The sequence below is a fragment of the Rattus norvegicus genome, chromosome 1 (assembly GCF_021556685.1).
Source record: "Rattus norvegicus strain SHRSP/BbbUtx chromosome 1, alternate assembly SHRSP_T2T, whole genome shotgun sequence".
Lineage (NCBI taxonomy): Eukaryota > Metazoa > Chordata > Mammalia > Rodentia > Muridae > Rattus > Rattus norvegicus.
The window spans coordinates 220,427,997-220,447,145 of record NC_141534.1 but is presented as its reverse complement, the minus strand read 5'-3'; the positions used below and the strand labels follow the sequence as shown (position 1 = coordinate 220,447,145).

General features: G+C 48.6%; 1 protein-coding gene across 2 annotated transcripts; it reads left to right on the top strand.

Moving 5' to 3' along the window:
* The first annotated feature begins 7,976 nt into the window (after positions 1–7,976).
* On the top strand, positions 7,977–14,373 carry Zp1 (zona pellucida glycoprotein 1). 2 transcript variants are annotated; one of them, NM_053509.1, is given in 12 exon segments: positions 7,979–8,185; positions 9,096–9,217; positions 9,562–9,919; positions 10,012–10,155; positions 10,529–10,716; positions 10,875–10,972; positions 11,800–11,927; positions 12,019–12,208; positions 12,306–12,450; positions 13,714–13,795; positions 13,892–13,999; positions 14,197–14,373. In NM_053509.1, coding segments are annotated over 12 exon segments (1,854 nt in total). In that variant the 5' UTR covers positions 7,979–8,013; the 3' UTR covers positions 14,316–14,373.
* Positions 14,374–19,149: the final 4,776 nt, after the last annotated feature.

The following is a 19,149-nucleotide window of genomic DNA, read 5'->3' as shown; positions in this document are numbered from 1 at the left end:
GCAAGCTCCCTGAATCCCGGCACCGGAGAGGCAGAGGTAGGTGAGTTTAAGGCCAGCCTGGTCTACAATGGCCAGTTCCTGACCAGCCAGGGCTACATAATGAGACCTTGTCCTCGGGGGTGGGGGGTTGGGGTAAGGGGAGGAAGAGAGAGAGAAGAAGATGAATATGGAGGAGGAGGAAGAGGAGGAAAAAGAGGAAAAGGAGGAAAAGGAAGAAAAGGAGGAGGAGATCTCTGATTTTGAAGCCAGCCTGGTCTACAGAATGAGTTTCAGGACAGTTAGAGCTACAGTGTGAGACCTTGACTTGAATAAACTAATAAATAAAAATGAAGACTACAGGTACAGATGCTGCCAAGCCTGATAACCTGAGTTCCATTCCTAGGCCTCCAATGGTAGAAAAGAATCCATACCCCAGAAGTTGTCCTCTGACCTCCACAAGTGTTAATTAATTAATTAACTCATTAAGATAGGAAGACAGATGTAGTGATCTCAACACTTAAGGCAGCAGTAGAAGAAACATCACAAATTGGAGGCTAACCTGGGCTATGCAGCCAGCTCCAGTCAAGTCAAGGGTACAGAATAAGATTCTGTTTCAAAAAACAGAAGCACATAAACTAAGCGAATGTTTAATTTAATAAATGCATTTAAATATCAATAAAGATTTAATATTGGATATTTAATGAGACCTGGACATTTTGGCTCATACCTATAATCCCAGCACTGGAAAGACTGTGATAGAAGAAGCCTGAGTCCAGCCTGGAAGTCTATAACTGAATAAAGGAAAACCTGCCTAGCAACCCTATAAATTCAGTGCCATCCCTATCCCCACTTACAGAGGGAAAGCAAGTCACAGAGCAGTCAAGACACCTCCACAGTCTCCAGTTGGTGAGTTCAGCAGCTGGATCCCTCCCTTCTGTGGTAGCCAGGAGCGCTCAGGAGGCTGTGGAACTGTACCCAGGATGGTTTGGCGCCCTTTTCCCAAAGGCATCTGTGTGAGTCTGCTTTTCACCAATGTGATAAGGCATCTGAGAAAGTCAACTCACGAGGAGCAAGGTTTTGCATTTTACCTCACTGTTTCAGAGCTGCCGACTCATGGTTCATCACTCCCTTGCTTCAGGAGTACTGTGAGGCAGATGTCGTGACAGAGCAAAACTGCTCACCTCACAGAGCCAGAAAGCAGAGAGAGTAGAGAGACCGGAGTCCCAGTGTCCTTTTCCAGGTCCTGCCTTGAGTGTCTGTCATACCTTGCTTCTACTACGCCCTCCCTCCCAAGAGTTCCAGCACCTCCTAGCAACCCAGCCTTTGGCACTCATCCCCTGAAGGACTTTTAAGAACCAAACCAACAACGTATCTGTCTGGGCAGTGAGCAAGCTGCCTGTTTCCAAGGGCCCAGAGTTAGAAAACAACTGTGTATCTCTCTTTTTTTTTTTATTAACTTGAGTATTTCTTATTTGCATTTTGAGTGTTATTCCCTTTCCCGGTTTCCAGGCCAACATCCTCCTAACTTCTTTATGGGTGTTCCCCTCTCCAAACCTCCCCCATTGCCGCCCTCCCCTGAACAATCACATTCACTGGGGGTTCAGTTTTAGCAGGACCAAGGGCTTCCCCTTCCACTGGTGAACTTACTAGGATATTCATTGCTACCTATGGGGTCAGAGTCCAGGGTCAGCCCATGTATAGTCTTTGGGTAGTGGCTTAGTCCCTGGAAGCTCTGGTTAACTGTGTATCTCTTAATTTCCCCGGAACTATCACCATTCTCTTTCTTTTTTTCTTTTTTGGCCGAAGGGCAAAGAAAAGCAGTCAGGTGACCTTCCTCTGTCACTCTGCTCAGGCACTGCAGTGAATGCCGCACTTGTCCGCTCCTCAGTTCCTGCCCTCACTGCCTAACAGTGAGAAGAGTGCTCACCACACAGCGGGAAGGTAGTAGATGAAGGAGGAACACTTCAATCAGAGGACACTGTGCACACACACACACACACACACACACACACACACGAAGGCACACAAATGTCCTGGGAAGGGCAGGGCGTGTACAGTGTCTACTTCTAAGATTCTTGAAAATAACATGCAGTCCTGTATGTGTCTGTAACTTTCTGTAGAGAAACCTAGCAGCCACTATTTAAACCCAGTGACCTGGCCAGTGTCCTTGTAAGCAGGGACCTGGGACACACCAACGAACATGAGGAACTCACACACATAGAGGAAAGGCTATGTGAGAACATGGCAGGAAGTTAGGAGGGGAGCCTGAGAAGAAACCAGGCCTGCGGTCATCTTGAACTTAAACTTGCAGTCTCCAACTGTGAGAAAATAAATACCTCACTTAAGCAGCCGATGTTTGGTGTTTTATTACAGCAGTCAGGGTGACTATAACTGCCAGAAATGTGTAATCTAATTCCCGGATCTAATCAGAAAAAAGCACCAGGCAAATCCACATAGCGAATAGTTGGTCCAAAAGCCAAGGGCATGAATGACAAGGAAGACAGGTGGACTGTCCCCACCAGAGAAGGCAATCCTGATCCTGGATGAAATCCCAGACTAGGAAACACTTGTCTTCTGCTATGAAAGTATTTGGGAGGAGGAGGACCAGAGGAAGGTCCAAGACCAGGTGTAGACCAGGTTGGCCCTGAACTCAAAGATCTGCCTGAACTAAGTCTCTCTCTCTCTCTCTCTCTCTCTCTCTCTCTCTCTCTCTCTCTCTCTCTCTCTCTCTTTTTCTCTCCCCCTCTGCCCCTCTGCCCCTCTGCCCCTCTGCCCCTCTGCCCCTCTGCCCCTCTGCCCCTCTGCCCCTCTGCCCCTCTGCCTCTGCCCCTGCCATGCTGGGATTAAAGGCACTAGCCACCATCACTAATCTTTGGGATTGGAGGAGAGGGCTCAGTCATTAAGTAATTTGCCTGATAAGAACAAGAATCTGAGTTCAATCCTGAGAACCCAAGTTAAAAGTCCAGGCATGGTGGTGAGCATTTGTAATCCCAGTGCTGGGGATGCAAAGACAAATAGATCTACAGCCCAGCCTGAACGATAGACGTGGTGAGTTCCAGGTGTTTCTTAATAAAACAGGATAGATGGTTTCGGAGAATGACACCCAAGATTGATCTCTGGCCTCCGTATGTACCAGGGTCTCCTGCAGGTAGACAAGCACCATGAACTGCACTCCCAGCTGGAGCCCTGACTCTGGTTTTGTTTTGTTGTTGTTGTTTTGCTTGTTTGTTTGTTTTTTTCAATTTATTTCTATGACTACACTGTCGCTGTCTTCAGACACACCAGAAGAGGGCATTACAGATGGTTGCGAGCCACCACGTGGTTGCTAGGAATTGAACTCAGGACCTCTGGAAGAACAGTCAGTGCTCTTAACCACTGAGCCATCACTCCATCACTGCTTGGGGGGCTTTTTTTTGTTTTTGAGACAGGATTTCTCTGTGTATCCCCGGTTATTCTAGAACTCACTATGTAGACCAGGCTGGCCTAAACTCACAGAGCTCCACCTGCCTCTACTTCTGTAGTGCTGAGATTAAAAGTGTGTACCACCATGCTGGCTTGGTGGCAATCATTACAAATCAGCTTTCCTTCACAACCCCTTGACATTTGCACACACACACACACACACACAGAGAGAGAGAGAGAGAGAGAGAGAGAGAGAGAGGTGAGTCTTTATCAAAACAAATGTTACATAATGAAGTTTATAGATTAGACAAATGTGCTTCAACCAGTGTTGATTTCCTGATTTTGATCAGTTTACCATAGATACATCCTTTTAAAAGGAAATGTATATTCAAGTAATTAGAGGTGCTTTGCACAGTCTGAAGAATGATCTGAGATAGCCGTGCTCTTGGTTTTGACCAAGTGAGTCTAAGTGCACAGCAAAAGCAAAAGAATAAACAATAAGGAGCAGATCAGCAGCGGCAACGACAGCAAAACACCATCAAACCGGAAGCTCAGAGCATCCAGCAGAGAGTAGCCCAAAAGAGAACAAGAACACACAGTAACATCATCGGTCCCATCATCTTCCAGCAGGAAATGATTGGGGACACCCCACTGAGGCAGGCAGCTGGAAGTCCCCAGTTCAAGAATCCCAGGAAGAGCACAGAAGCCCCACTTGGCTGAAACTTCCAAACAAAGGATCACATAGCAACAGATGCCTACCGTCACGGCCAGCACGTACAGACATCCAGCAGAAAACAAGTGGGCGGCCCTGCCGAACAGTCAGTCGTGTTAGCGCCTACCACTGCGTGCAGCAGTACCGCACTCTCTCTCTCACGGCAGGCATTTTTATATTGTGGGATAAGAAGTAGTAGCCTCAGCTGGAATAATTTATGGTCTAGTTAGTCATCCGAGTGCACTGCTTTTATTCCCCGACTGTTTGATGTTTTCCTTTCTCCTTGTTAGAGTTGAGGATCAGCCTAACCCAGGTCAGGGAATTTTGGAGGCACTTGACATAAACATGTTTGGGTCTGAAATGGGAGGGGGAAGCTCCCCTCACTTCCAGAGCCAGTTTCTCAGTGAACAACTTACTAACATAATTAACGTGCATGACAAGAGGTAAAGAAGAATCCATTCACACAACTCAAATAGCACAGAAGAAAACGTGTTGCATACACACAAATGCATACACATAGATACTCAAAGCAAGCAGGGGCTAGAACAGATGCAAACGAGTTCTTTCCTGTGAACTTGAAAAGCCTGGGTTTGCTTTTGTTGTTATTTGTTTGTTTGTTTGTTTGTTTGGCAGAGTTTCTCTTAGTAGCCCTGGCTGTCCCAGAACTCATGGAGTTAAAGGCCTGCGCCATGACTGCCTGGCTGACTGAGATCATTTTAAAGTGACCAGTTTACAACTGGGCATCATTCTTGTAGAAGAGCCCACTTTCCTGGCAGCTTTTCCTCCTCATCTTCTCCCCATCTCCACCATTCTCTGCCAAGCTCTTAAGGTGTATTGTTGTGTTGTATTGTGTGGTTTGTTTAGTTGTTATTATTCGGTTGTTGTTGTTTGATGCAGTCTTGCATAACCCAGTCTGGCCTCAAACTTGTTATATTACAATAATTGCTATATTGCTCTATGACCTTGAAATCTTGATCCTTCTGCCTCCACCTTCAAAAGAGTGTCAAGGTTACAGCCATCACCTCCAGTTTATCTGGTGCTGGGGACTGAATCTGGGGCTAATATTTATTTATTTATTTTAAATATATTATTTATTTAATGTATATGAGGACACTGTAGATGTCTTCAGACACACCAGAAGAGGGCGTCAGATCCCATTACAGATGGTTGTGAGCCACCATGTGGTTGCTGGGACTTGAACTCAGGATCTCTGGAAGAGCAGTTAGTGCTCTTAACCACTGAGCCATCTCTCCAGCCCCTATTTATTTATTTAATGTGTGTGAGTGTCTTGCCGGCATCTATGTATGTGTACCACAAACATGCTTGATACTCATGAAGATAATCAGAAGAGATTTTGGATCCACTGGAATTGGAGTTGTGGATGAGTGTAAACCATATGGATCCTGGGAACTAAACCCAGGTCCTCTGCAAGAATAAAGAGCGTTGTTCACCGCAGAGCCATCTCTCCTATCCAAGACCCTATTCTTGAAGTCAACTTCCCTTCAGAAACACTTCCAGGAGCTCCATCCCACCCCACCCTACTCTAGGTGGGTACCTCTCCTTACAATGCTCAGACAGCCACCAGAGCCAGGAATTAAGTCGTGCATTAAGTCATTGCAACATACAATGCAATACACCCATTATGGGTCTCTTCCCATCTTCTTGCTCACCCTGCCAGATAGAATAACTTTTCAACTCTAGTTCTCAAAGGAGAAGCCTGAGGCTTGTCGGGGGAGGGGAGGATGGCACAGCCAGGTCACAAGTAGGAAGCCATAGCAGCTAGATTGCAGCCAGTATGTAACTACATGTTCTCTGCAGAGCAAGGGAACCACAAGCATTACTGACCCATGTTACCAGCCCTCACTGAGAGAGACTCTGCTGGGCTCTGGGAGAATTGGTACCCTGAAGGGAGGTTGATAACATCCCTCAGAGGATGGGGGAAAGTGAGGAGGTAGCACAGGCTTGCTATGGCCTGTCTGTTCTTGTGTGTTCATAGATGTTATCTCTTACAATTGCTGAACAGAAAACCAAGATGACATTAGGTGATTGGCAACCCCTCGCCACTTTCCCTGTAACTGATACCTTCTAATAGTACCTGGCTTTTTTTTTTTTCTGTCAATAAACCTGATAGATACATCTGCTAAGCTTTCCTGGTAGCTATCTAGGATGCCATGTTTATTCCATTATCTAGTCTTATTTCATGTTATTTTACTTATTATGTTTGAACACTGCTTCTCAGAGATGCTTGGCACTAAAGGTGTTTTATTTTTGTGTGTGCATGTGTGTTCTGTGAGTACTCATGCATAAGTAGAGGCCAGAGCAGGATGTCTGTGTATCCCACTGTCTTAGTTTGTTTTCTGACACTGTGATAAACAGCAGGACCAAAAGCAACTTGGGGAAGAAAAGGTTTATTTCATTTTATACTTACAGGTATTAAACAGTACATCCGTGGGGGAAGTCGGGACAGGAAGAAACCATGGGGGAATGCTGCTTATTAGCTTGCTCCTCGTGGCTTGCTCAGCTTAGATTTTTAGAACCAGGACCACCTGCCCAGGGATAGCAACACCCACAGTGGCCTGGGCCCTCCTGTGTCAATCACCAATCAAGAAAATTCCCCTACAGGTCGATCTGATGGGGGCATCTTTTCAATTGAGATTTCTGCTTCCAGATGACTCTAACTTATGTCAAGTTGGTGAGAAATGAACCAGCACACCTGTTCATTACTGTGCCTTATTCCCTCTGGAAGGGATCTCTCCGTGGATCTGGAGCTGGGCTAGCAACCAGAAACTCCCAGTAATCCTTTTATCTCAATCCCAAGAGTGATGGGGTTACAAACACCTAGCTTTGTACACGGGCGCTGGGGGTTTGAACTCAGATCATCATATTTGCATAGCAAGCACTCTCACCAAATGAGCCTCCATCTTTCTTCCTTTGTTTCTTTCTTTCTGTTTTATGTCTTTTGGAATGTTTGCATTCTTCTGGGGACAGCACCCTAGACTAAACAGAAATTTCACTTGTGTCTCATGCCCATTTTACACACATAGCCTAGAGGTATTCTTGGTAGTGGTGGTCTTGTTTAGTTTTGTTTTTGAGACTGGGTCTCCCTCTGTAGTGCAGGCTGCCTTCAAACTCATGATCTTCATGCCTCAGCCCCGTGTGCTGGGACTACAGGCATGTACCACCACGTGGACCCAGCAACTGGATCTTGATTTGTTCCGGATCACGTGCGTGATGTGTGACTCATCACAAGGTCAGGAACAGATTTCCACTTTTGCTGCCATATTGGTGCTCAGAATATTCCAGACACTTGTGCATCTGGGATTTCGCATTTTCACAATTAGAGGATGTAATAGCTAAGGATTAACTCAGAACCCCGAGAGGTGCTACCACCAAGCTCACCACTCACCACCCTGCATACCGCCAGCCCTGCCGGGAGCTGGGGTTGAGTCGGGGCAGGAAGTAACCTTGTATTCAGTCCCCAGCGTCCTGAGAGGCAGAAGGAGACCTTGGAAGGATACCTGGGCAGGAAGCTCCCACACTGATGTGAGACTCAGGAAGCACCCAGTCAGTGGACTGAAGCATTCAGGAGTATGACTGCTGTCTATAGCCTGCCTGCAGCCTCTTTGCTAGAAATCCCTGGGTAGTCCCAGCTGCCACAGAAAATTGGTGAGGGGTCAAGGGCAGCTTTCTGAAGATCCTTGATAGACCCAGGATGGAACGGGCCTTCCCCTGCTGCAGGGGAAGGAGTTTCTCCATAGCCCCTTGTAAGCTAAGCAGCTGCTCCCCCAGGTGGATCCCCTTGGCCCCCAGAGGCTGCCACTTCCTGCCTGATCCATATAAAGGCCTGGCCCCAAGCTGGCCGATAGGGAACTCATAGGGGTTGTTGTGGGTGTCTGTGGTGACAGACAGGAGCCTCCATCATGGCCTGGGGTTGTTTTGTGGTCCTGCTTCTGCTGGTGGCAGCTCCCCTGAGATTGGGTCAGCATCTGCATCTCAAGCCTGGCTTTCAATACAGCTATGACTGTGGGGTACAGGGCATGCAGCTGCTGGTGTTCCCCAGGCCAAACCAGACTATCCAATTCAAGGTGCTGGGTAAGTGCTGACAGACACCCGTCCCAACTTCCCATGCCCAGTACCAATTCCAGCCTGCTGCAAAGAAGGAGCTAGACCTCTTCCTAGAAGCAGGAACTGGAAGAGTAGAGGCTAGCCATTCAGAGGTCTGCAAAAACCAGCCTCTTGCCGGTCACACACAGAGATGGAAACAACCACCAGAGCAGGCTTTCCTGTGCCCCTGTGCACAGCAATCACCTGTAGGAAAGATAGGCTCTGACTCAAAAATGCTGGGCTCTGAACTTCCAGCTGTAAGCTTCCAGGTCCACAAAACACCCTCGGGGTGTGATTTAATGTAGGGAATGGGGGGGGGGGGTTCTGTGTGACAATTTGAACCTCATTTTAGAGCAGCATCTGAAAGGAGGGAAAGATATCACACACTCACACACACACATACACACACACTCTTGCCCTGTGCACTCTAAAGGAAGGGTGGGGGCAGGCCCAGAGGGTGGGGTGGGGGGCTGGTGCTCGCCGTTCTGAGCTAACAAAGCAAGTGAGCATTTAGCAGGTGTCCCCAAATGAGTGAGAGAGCCAGTTAGGATGACAAGGAAGCGTCAGTCTTTCACTCTGCCCTCATTCCTCCCCTTATTGTGTGTGTCTGAGAAAGCTCTGGCTCCAGATGCCTCAGCCAAGGCACAAGGCTAACTAAACTTAAAACTGTGAGGTGCTCAGTCTGTGCCTGACACACTGTGAACATTCCTGTATCCCAGCTACAAAGAGTCAATGACAGAAGTGAAAACCAAAACCAGAGAGGGAAGACACTTGCCTACAGCCACACAGCTGAGCTAGCAAGCAAAACTGGGTGTTAGAACAAGCTTGCCGGAGAGTTCCAGCAGCCTCTTGCCCTGCAGCACCTGAGGCTCCCTTTTCATCTCCTCCCCCTGCCCAGATGAATTTGGGAACCGGTTTGAGGTGAATAACTGCTCTATCTGCTACCACTGGGTGATCAGTGAGGCCCAGAAGCCCGCAGTGTTCTCAGCTGATTACAAAGGTTGCCACGTGCTGGAGAAGGTAAGGACAGAGTCACACATGCGAGGACGAGGACGGAAGGAGCTTGTCCTAACAGCCCCCTCATAACCAGAGAAGCATAGAATCTATGAGGGGTGGGGAGTAGGCAGGTGACAGATTCGATCCTGAGATATCCCACAAATCGGCTCCCTCTCTACCAGGGCTGCCCAGCTTCCATTAACACCAGCCATCCTGGGTGGCAACCGCTCCAGGGTCGGGTGTAGTCAACAGCCAGGCACTATGCTCTGGCCTCCAGCCCAGCGCTCACGCTCACCTGACGCTCACCTGACGCTCACCTGAAGTGTCAGGTGGCCAAACTCAGTTGCTCTCTGTGGCCCTCTCACCAGCAGGATGGGCGTTTCCACCTGAGGGTGTTCATACAAGCTGTACTACCCAATGGCCGTGTGGATACAGCACAAGATGTCACTCTGATCTGTCCCAAACCAGACCACATCTTGACTCCAGAGTCCTACCTGGCACCACCCACCACACCTCAGCCTTTTATACCTCATACTTTTGCCCTTCACCCCATCTCTGGCCACACCTTGGCTGGGTCTGGCCACACTGGTCTCACTACATTGTACCCAGAGACCCATCCAACTCCCGCTCCACCATCCTCAGAACCTGGACCTGTTGGACTCACCGTGCCTCAGTCCCAGTGGGGCACCTTGGGGTCCTGGGAATTGACTGAGCTTGATTCTATAGGTATGTGAGCCTCCTCTGTGTGTACACGCCTGTGTCTCGGGACCTTTGGGCTTTAAGCAGTCATTTCCTCACTGCTCTGTCACCAACCCTAGGTACCCATCTGCTCCAGGAGCGGTGTCAGGTAGCCTCTGGGCACATCCCCTGCATGGTAAAAGGTAGTTCCGAGGAAGCCTGTCAGCAGGCTGGCTGCTGCTATGACAATACCAAAGAAATGCCCTGTTACTATGGCAACACAGGTACAACCTCTCATCCCAAGCATGCTCTTGTAGTTCCTGGCATAGCAAGTCTGCCTTCCATCTAGCGGAAGTGCCTTGTATGCAGTCTGAGAGAACCCAGCTCCCAGGTAGACTCAACCACCCTCATTTAGGAAGAGCACCTGCCCCAGGGGAGTTAGGTCCCCTTCTTACAGACCCTGACCTCCATCTGTAGCATTTGTCTGTCAGCTCCTAGGGCATTTGCTTAGGCCAAAGATGGGAAGAACAATGTCCAGATCCCTTGACTCTTGACTAGTGGTCAAATATTGTCACTCCCGGAGCCCTTCCCCTGTCCCTGAGCTGGAGAGACAATCCCAAAGTCCTGATCTACCTCTTGGATCTGCCTTTGTCCTAGTCACTCTCCAGTGTTTCAGAAGTGGCTACTTTACCTTGGTCATGTCGCAAGAAACAGCCTTGACACACGGGGTCATGCTGGACAATGTCCACCTAGCCTATGCCCCCAACGGATGCCCCCCTACCCAGAAGACAAGTGCTTTTGTGGTTTTCCATGTCCCTCTCACCCTCTGTGGAACAGCAATCCAGGTAGGAGTGGACCTTAGGCTGGAGGGTGAGCCCCACTTCCTGAGGGGCATCACTGGCCCCCTCCATCCTCTGTCGCATCATGGACCCAGGTAGGGGTGAGATGCACGTTGGAAGTGAGTTCCACCGCTGGGGAGCCTCACTCACTACCTCTTCCTCAGGTGGTTGGTAAGCAGCTCGTCTATGAGAACCAGCTGGTGTCTAACATAGAGGTCCAAACGGGACCGCAGGGTTCCATCACTCGGGATGGTGTCTTCCGGTGAGAGGTAGCTGGGTTACAGACCTGGGTGTAGGGTGTGAGAGCATAGGATGTGAGACTAGTGTCAGGGTCCAAGTGTCTTTTGCTTTAGCACAAAGTACTATGGCCCGGAGGTAGGGGACACAATTCTTTAGCACACTTTAAGCTTTTGGACTTAAGTGCTTGAGGCAGCCAGTTTCAGCATGGCATCAAGGACTTTGGGGGAGGGGAATCAGGGAAATACAGGGGGACAGACAGCGTCTGTTGAGATTAGGCTAAAAGGAGCAAAGACAATGGAGTGAGGCCTTCAAGGCTGGTGCTATTACCACAGCTGTATAGCACACCATCAGCGGGCATTGGGCATGGGACCCTGGAGGCACGGATCGGTGACCCCATGGCACTCAGGCTACAAAAGGAGACACTGTTAGGCTAGTTGTAAGGACAAGCAAGGCCCTGAGATACAGTCCTGTGGTCTCCACAATCCTCACTAGAGCCTCTCAATGGGGCAAAAGAATAAATGAGGCTTAGGCATATTAAAGGCTTTTTCATGGCTCCACAATCCAGGGGTCTCCCCACCACACTTCAGAGACCTCAAGTGCCAGGACACAGCCCTGTTGTCTTGATACTGTGGTACCTGGCACCTAGAGTAGGGCCTAGGGTAGCCAATTCAAGCTGTCCTGGGCAGACTAGGTGGGCAAAGGCAGAAAAGGGTGAACAATGAGGTCACGGGCCCTCTGCACCCTGTGGAGGAAGCTGTCTGCTGCAGCCATTGTTGGGATGTTGGTGATTAAGTAAACAGGTTGCTCTGACTTATGGTCTCCCCCAACCTCTCGTTCTTGAACTTTTAGGCTTCATGTTCGCTGTATCTTCAATGCTAGTGATTTCCTGCCCATCCGGGCATCTATCTTCTCACCACAACCACCTGCCCCTGTGACCCGGTCTGGACCCCTGAGGCTGGAGCTGAGGATTGCCACGGGTACAGTCCCCACCCCACCTGCTACTTTCCCTTCCTGCCTCTAATGCCTTGGTACAGTCTGTCCTAGGTTCACAAGCCCCTCTCTCTGCAGATAAGACTTTCAGCTCCTACTACCAGGGGAGTGACTATCCCCTTGTGAGACTGCTCCAGGAACCAGTTTACATAGAGGTCCGTCTCCTGCAGAGAACTGATCCTGGTCTGGCTCTCATGCTTCATCAGTGCTGGGCCACACCCTCTGCCAGCCCCTTTGAGCAGCCCCAATGGCCCATTCTGTCAGATGGGTGAGTGGTAGCAGATGACTAAGCTGCACCCCGGAGGGTGGGGGGTTCTGCCTGCCACAGCTCCTCAAAGAGGCTTTTGGACTTCTCTTCAATCCAGGTGTCCTTTCAAGGGTGACAACTACAGAACACAAATGGTGGCTGCAGACAGGGCAACGCTGCCCTTCTGGTCTCACTATCAGCGCTTCACCATTGCCACCTTCACTCTCCTTGACTCCAGCTCCCAGAATGCCCTTCGGGGACAGGTTGGTTAGGAAGACCTTTTCTGTTTCTCATGTCCCATGCTACCTGCTGAGTGATAGCTAGCTGGTCACCACATCCTTCCCACACCCTACAAGCTAATGCTGAGATCCCAGCTGTTTCAAGTGTTGGGGAAAATGAGGTCTTCAGAACGCTGACCCACACACAATTTGGGATGGGAAGAGGTAGCTGACACCATGGCTCAGAAGGTAAAGGTAATTACTGCCGAGCCTGCTGACCTAAGTTCAATCCCTGAGTGGAGTCACATTGTGACAGAGAGAACTGGCTCCCAGGATCTGTCTCTGGCCCTCACGTGTGTGCTGTGGCATGCACGTTCCTCTACATACACACAGATGCGAAACATCGGAAAGATAGAAGGAAACACTGACTGTGGCTACAATCAACATGAAATCTCAGCACCAGCTCTGGTGTTTGTTCTTGTGTGGTCTCACATCTGATTCTAGAAATGATAACGTGTGCCTTGGTTTTCTGCTTTGGTTTTTAGCATAATAGCAGCGTCGCCAGAAGATAAAAATGGATGTACTTAGAGTCTTTAAACCTTAAGCTTTTCTGTATGGTGTACACATAGCACCACAGGAAACATGCTAGTATGGTCCAACCCGTGATAGATAGTACAACATGTTCACAGATCTCTCATGTTCTATCCCTGCCCTTAACTAATCAGATGTGGCTGGTCCCACTGGTAGGCAACGCCGAGGGTGGCATCGCTACGTTGCTTGTGTGCTGCTTCCCAAGCCAAGAGGCTCTGTCCTTCATGGTTACATGAAGGTGACCATGGCAGACTGACGCTGCTTCTGGTCCCCTCCCCTGAGCTGTTTCTGGAAGCAGGGGTGCCTTGTCTTCTCTGCCTCCAGGTATTGTCTGCAGGAGTAAAGAGAGGACAGCAGACATGTTGGCTGGCACTGTGGCCAAACCTTACCTCTTCTCTGTTAGCTGCTCCTGGGGGCAGAAGGCAAAGGATGGGACAGAGGACTGTAGCTCTCTTGAGTGCCACAGTGCCTGCCTGTAGGGAGTGTCTTCTGCTACAGGTTTTGGGGCTCAGGAAGCAGAAGGGCTGAACTCCAAATTGAGAACACCACAGTTTCCATCCCCACCAGTGTAGGGTAGCTGTGGTCATAGTCTCTGCTCACCCATCTCTCTCCCTGCACTAACACAGCCCTGCACCTGAATCTTTCAACCCTGCCTCTGTGCTTCCAGCCTAGCTGTACAAACCTAGGCCACCCCTTGACTCTGTTTCCTTCTACCAGGTCTATTTCTTCTGTAGTGCCTCTGCCTGCCACCCTGTGGGGTCCGAGACGTGCTCTACCACATGTGATTCTGAGATAGCAAGTGAGTCTGGGGGTATTTGGGTTTTTTGATGCACTTTTGCACCCGTAGCTGCCTCTCAGTAGAGGTTGGAGGCCAGACAGCTTTTCTCCTGGGCAGGGCATCGACGATCCTCTGGTCACCACAATAGCACTATCCGGGCCCTGGACATTGTGAGCTCTCCAGGAGCAGTGGGCTTTGAGGATGCTCCTAAACTGGAGCCTTCAGGTACCAGGGTTTGGGGTGCCCCTGAGGGTCACGGCCCTCTCTATAAAAATGCTGATGAAACAGGGAAGCTCTGGTCGTGTGTAAGGAAGGCAGAGGTGTGGTGTAATCTCCACTAAATGAGGAACTAAGTAAAAATTGCCCAGCCCCTATCTACAGACAGACTGCTCCAGGCAACCCTCCCCCTGCTTCTCTGACAGGTTCCACCAGGAACTCCGGTTCAAGACCCTTACTCTGGGTGCTCCAACTGCTGGCCCTCACCCTAGTCCTGGGGGATGGTGTCTTGGTGGGTCTGAGCTGGGCCTGGGCCTGGGCCTAGAAGTTCTGGGAAGGCACCGGAAATTAAATGGGCTCAATAAACCATTGTTTGAAAACTGAAAGCTGATGTGGGGAAGTTATTTACAAACCTGATGTATGTCTTTTCCAAGAGTGTAGGGTGTTTGAGGAGGAACAGGGTCTTCTCACTCTACAGCTAAGACTGGTTTTGAACCCAGTGATTCTTCTGCCTCAGCGTGCTGGGATTACAGGGGTGAACCACATGAGAAACTTGTTCCTGGGAGTCAGTAGTGTCCTTTCAGAATCGTGACCCCTATTATACAGTCATGTTATATTTCACCATTTATGGCAGCTTCTCTGTTAAATTACCACAGAGGTGAGATGTTCCTGTCACTCATGATGTCACAGCCACCATAACAGTGAGATGCAGTGCCACAGATATGTATAAGCTTGTGCCGAGTGTATATACTAGTAGAGCATGTATGTGCAAGCATACACACAGTACAGAATACTTGACTACATCAAAGGACTGAAAACTGACTTACATATTCCCTGTACTGCCTTTTTAACCACTATTTTAATCTTTTAACTTTTTTTTAACTTGTACATGTAGAGGTCAGAGGACAACTTTGTGGAGTCATTTCTCTCCTTCCCCCTTGACACGGGTTCTGGGATTTGAACTTGGGACACTTGCAGAGCAAGTGTCTTTATGTGAGGAAGTCACCTCATGACCTCTGCCACTAATTTATAGTTGTAACTCCTGCTCGAAACAACTAAAACCGGACATTCATGCCAGTAGGTTACTTGTGTGTAGCTTTCCAGTCTCAGGTTTACCACATTCCTGACTGGATCAATAGGCTACAGGAAAACTGAGCATGGTGGCCCCTGCCTTTAATCCCAGCAGGGGCAGAGCAGGCAGATCTGAGTTTGAGGTCAACATGGTCTACTTCTGACTTTCTGTACAGCCAAGGTCATAAGACCGTCCCAAAAAACTAAAGACTACGTGGAACAATTGACAAAACGTTTTGTTCCTAGGGGAGAGGTGAACATGTGTGGGAGTCAGAAGACACACTATGGGGTCAGTTCTCTCCTTTTACCTTTAAATGAGCACAAGAGATGGAACTCAAGTTGTCGGGTTTTTTTTTTTTTTTTTCTTTTGTGGGCTGAATCCCACTAACCCACACAATGAAATCTAATGCCATCCTCAAAGCAACTTAACATATGCCACAGCCTGGCATTTCTCTTTCCCAGGGCAGGGTATGGAGAGAATGCCACTAGGCAAGGGAAGGTGGTCATTCAGGCACAAGAGCAAAAGCAGAGATGTAGGAGGGAACATTTAAAACCTGGCAGTCAGCAAATAGCAGCTGGGAGCTGATGGCCTAGCAGGAACTTATCTAGATGTGGGTGTCCTCAGAGCACCCGCAAAGCTGCCTTCCCGACCGGAGGAAGTCAGAAGTCCCACGGACAGCAGAATCATCAAGCCTGAACTAACTCCCCAGTCCCACTGCATCCACCAAAGGATACGGGATGTACACAGCTGACTCCCAGCCTCCCAAAGCCAACCTATGCAGAGCCTACTGGCAGCACAGGGTAGCAACAGGCTGGCCTTGATCTTTCCTGCCACTTAGGAATAGCCATCATCCCATAGGTCAGGGCCAGGCTATGTTCTCATCAATCAATAGCATACTGATTGATGTAGGCTGGGAGGGAAGCCAGTTCAGCAAGGGATACAAGAAGAATCTGGAGAAGCTAGAGAAATCTCTGGGCCTCTGGCAGGATATGAGCTTAGCTGCCACAAAGGCAACAAGCCAGCAACCCTCGTTTGACACAAGGTCCCTTCTCCACCCTAGTTTAGGCTTATTCCACCTTTCCAGGATAAACATGGGCCTCCAATACCTGACTCAGGGCACCTTTGCTTCTCCCTGGGCCTTGTGGCAGTTGTTGCACTTCCCTGAGTCTGTTTTATCTTGTTAATGAGACTAGTGTCTAATCCACAGGAATACCAATGCAAACCAGTTGATAAAGAGACCTAGAATCATGTGATACCAGCCAGCACTTTGCGGATATTAGCCACTGACTGGAATTTCTCTTCTTCATACTCCAAGCTATTGCTTACTTAGTTTTTTGTTTTTGTTGTTTTTAGTTTTGTTTGGGTTTGAGGTCAAATCCACAACCAAGACCCGGCACTGGGAAAACTCCATTTTTTTTTTTTTTCTTTTCTAGAAGAGGCAGCACACCACCAGGAGCGCACCAGCCAGGGCTGGAGACCAGATACTGGCCATAAAGCAAACGTCCCTTCTTTTTTTTTTTTTAAGTTTTTTTTTAAAGATTTATTTATTCATTTATTATATATGAGTACACTGTAGCTGTCTTCAGATACACCAGAAGAGGGCATCGGATCTCTTTACAGATGGTTGTGAGCCACCATGTGGTTGCTGGGAATTGAACTCAGGACCTCTGTAAGAGCAGTCGGGTGCTCTTAACCACTGAGCCATCTCTCCAGCCCGCAAACGTCCCTTCTTGAGGCTGCCTCCCAGCTGTGACTAGTGACATCATGGCGCAGGCCAGTGTAGGATATATTCATGGCAGGAGAATCAGCATGGCTGGGAGAGAAAGCTGATTCCATCAACTTCTCCTGCCGAGCTGGAGTAGGATTGGTGTCCACACCGTTTAAACAAGAGCATTACTCACCCAACGGGTGCCAGAGGAGTCCCTTCCAAGCTAAAAACAGAACAGTAAATGCTTGAACCATTCTTTTGTTTTGTTTCCTACTTACCACTGTGTATACACACTGGAGGATAAGGCATGGCATGGCGTATACATGGAGGCCAGAGAGTAACGGTCCAGTCAGTTCTCTCCTACCTCTATATGGATTCTGGGGATCAAATCCAGATTGTCTGCCTTACAGACCCAGCACCTGACCCACTGAACCATCTTGCTGACCCCTTATGTTTTTTATTTTTTGAGAAAATTGAATTTTCCTCTTCCCTTTCCTCTCCCCATATAAACCCTTGTTCTTTCCAATTCTCTGCCTCTGTTATTACGTGTGTGTGTGTGTGTGTGTGTGTGTGTGTGTGTGTGTGTGTGTGTGTGTAATTATGAAAATGTATAATGTATATTTTGGAGAGCTCACAATCACCACTTAACTAAGCCAGCATCATCTCTAACTACATTCTAAATATTTATCCTCATTTTTTTGACACAGGATCTGCTAGAACCGAGGCCAACCTGATGGCCTTGAACTTCTGAGCCTCCTGCTGAGATTACAGCCCTGTGCCTGATTTCACTCAGTACTGGGTACAGGTAGGGAAAGCACTGTCAGCTGAGTGAGCTACGCTCCCAGCCCCAGTGCCTCATCCCGTATCATTTCAAGCATCTGTGTTTTATGGCTTTCTATTGAACTAGGACACATCTGATCTGTTAGAGGAAACTGGGCCTATCACGTCAGGTATCAAGTGTGAATGCAGTTATGTAAGTGTGGACCTCTTGGCGAGCTGCTTTCTTAGAAGAAATTCTTAGATAGAACTCCTGGGCCAGACAGAAGCCACATCCCTTCTGACTGTGGGCTGAGATCCGCCCTCTCTGCCCCTCCAGATCGTGCACCAGAGGCAGCACTAAAGTGATTCTGCTGTTAGCTTTGCATTTCCATAGCCACTTGCATCTTCAACCTGCTGGGGTCCATCTCCATTTCTTTGTACACAGAGCATTCAGAAACCCAGAGGCTTTGAACTTGTTCATCGTTCCCAGCAACTGGCCATGGGGTTTCCTTCGTGTCCCATTTCCCTCTCATTTTTATCTTTGACTATGGCAGACCTCCTGTAGAACCATAAACATACCCATTTGCCCTTTGGAGCTCTTATTTTACCAGTGCAAAGGTTTGCTCAGTCCATGAGCACGATTTCTGATAGGGAACTTCGTACTGAATGAAATGGTTTACAGGTTCTGTCAATACCTCCCTATCAAACGGTTCTGTGAACCAAAACACGTAAACACCACAAAGCTCTCTGCAAAACTAGCTTTCCTACACTCTCAGCACTGTCAGCTGAGTGACAGTTCCCAGAGCCTCATCCTGTATCATTTCAAGCATCTGTGTTTTATAGCTTTCTGTTGAACTCAGTCTCGATGGTGGAAGACACATTCCTAGATACCAAATCTTATGAATTGAGCTCAGAAGGAAACAGCTCCCCTTCTTCCTCTCATTTCCACCTGGTAGCCTGGGCCTATAACAAGGGAAATCAGAGCTGATGGGGAGGAAGGCGGGCCACCATTCCTGAGTAAGAAGCAGGGCTGCTTGCAGTCCATCAGATTTCCTCTTCCTGCCTTTCGGCCACAGCTACAGGACACCCAAGGGTTCCCTGCCTCTCCAGTCTCCCCAACAAGGCACTGAGAACACATTATCTCCATGTGTTTCCATAAGGAAGTGAGCGAGGGCTGACCTCAGCTCAGTGGCTATCAGGTAACAGAACTTGCTACCAAGACAGTGAGCAGACTCCAGTTTGGTCTCTGGGACCCACATGGTGGGAGAGGACCGAACCCTGCAAGCTGTATTCTGACTTCCACACGTGCCATGGTGACAGGGCACATACCACACACATATAAGATAAAAATAAATGATATAAAAAGGAGTATGCAGAGTTCACTGCCACAGCCTAAGATATGTGGCTTCCATCCAGGCATTCCTGCAGGAACACTCAATGCAAAAAGCCTTTTCTGTTCCAATAATGGGCAATACCAGACCAGTCTTTAAAAATAAACAATAAAAATACCAAATTATCTTTTTATAAGCACTTAAATCACTGTTGAACTAATGTGAGGGGGAAAAAGTCACACAGAAGGGATGAAAATAAAAAACAAAACCTCTGGGAAGTAAACAGCTT

What these genes read in the sequence shown, in the direction of transcription:
- Zp1 (XM_087595349.1), top strand. Translation starts at nt 8,014, where the DNA reads ATGGCCTGGGGTTGTTTTGTGGTCCTGCTTCTGCTGGTGGCAGCTCCC. An exon ending in TGGCCCATTCTGTCAGATGG is followed by an intron (nt 12,209 to 12,305) that starts GTGAGTGGTAGC and finishes TCTTCAATCCAG; the next exon opens with GTGTCCTTTCAAGGGTGACA. An exon ending in ATGTGATTCTGAGATAGCAA is followed by an intron (nt 13,796 to 13,891) that starts GTGAGTCTGGGG and finishes TCTCCTGGGCAG; the next exon opens with GGCATCGACGATCCTCTGGT.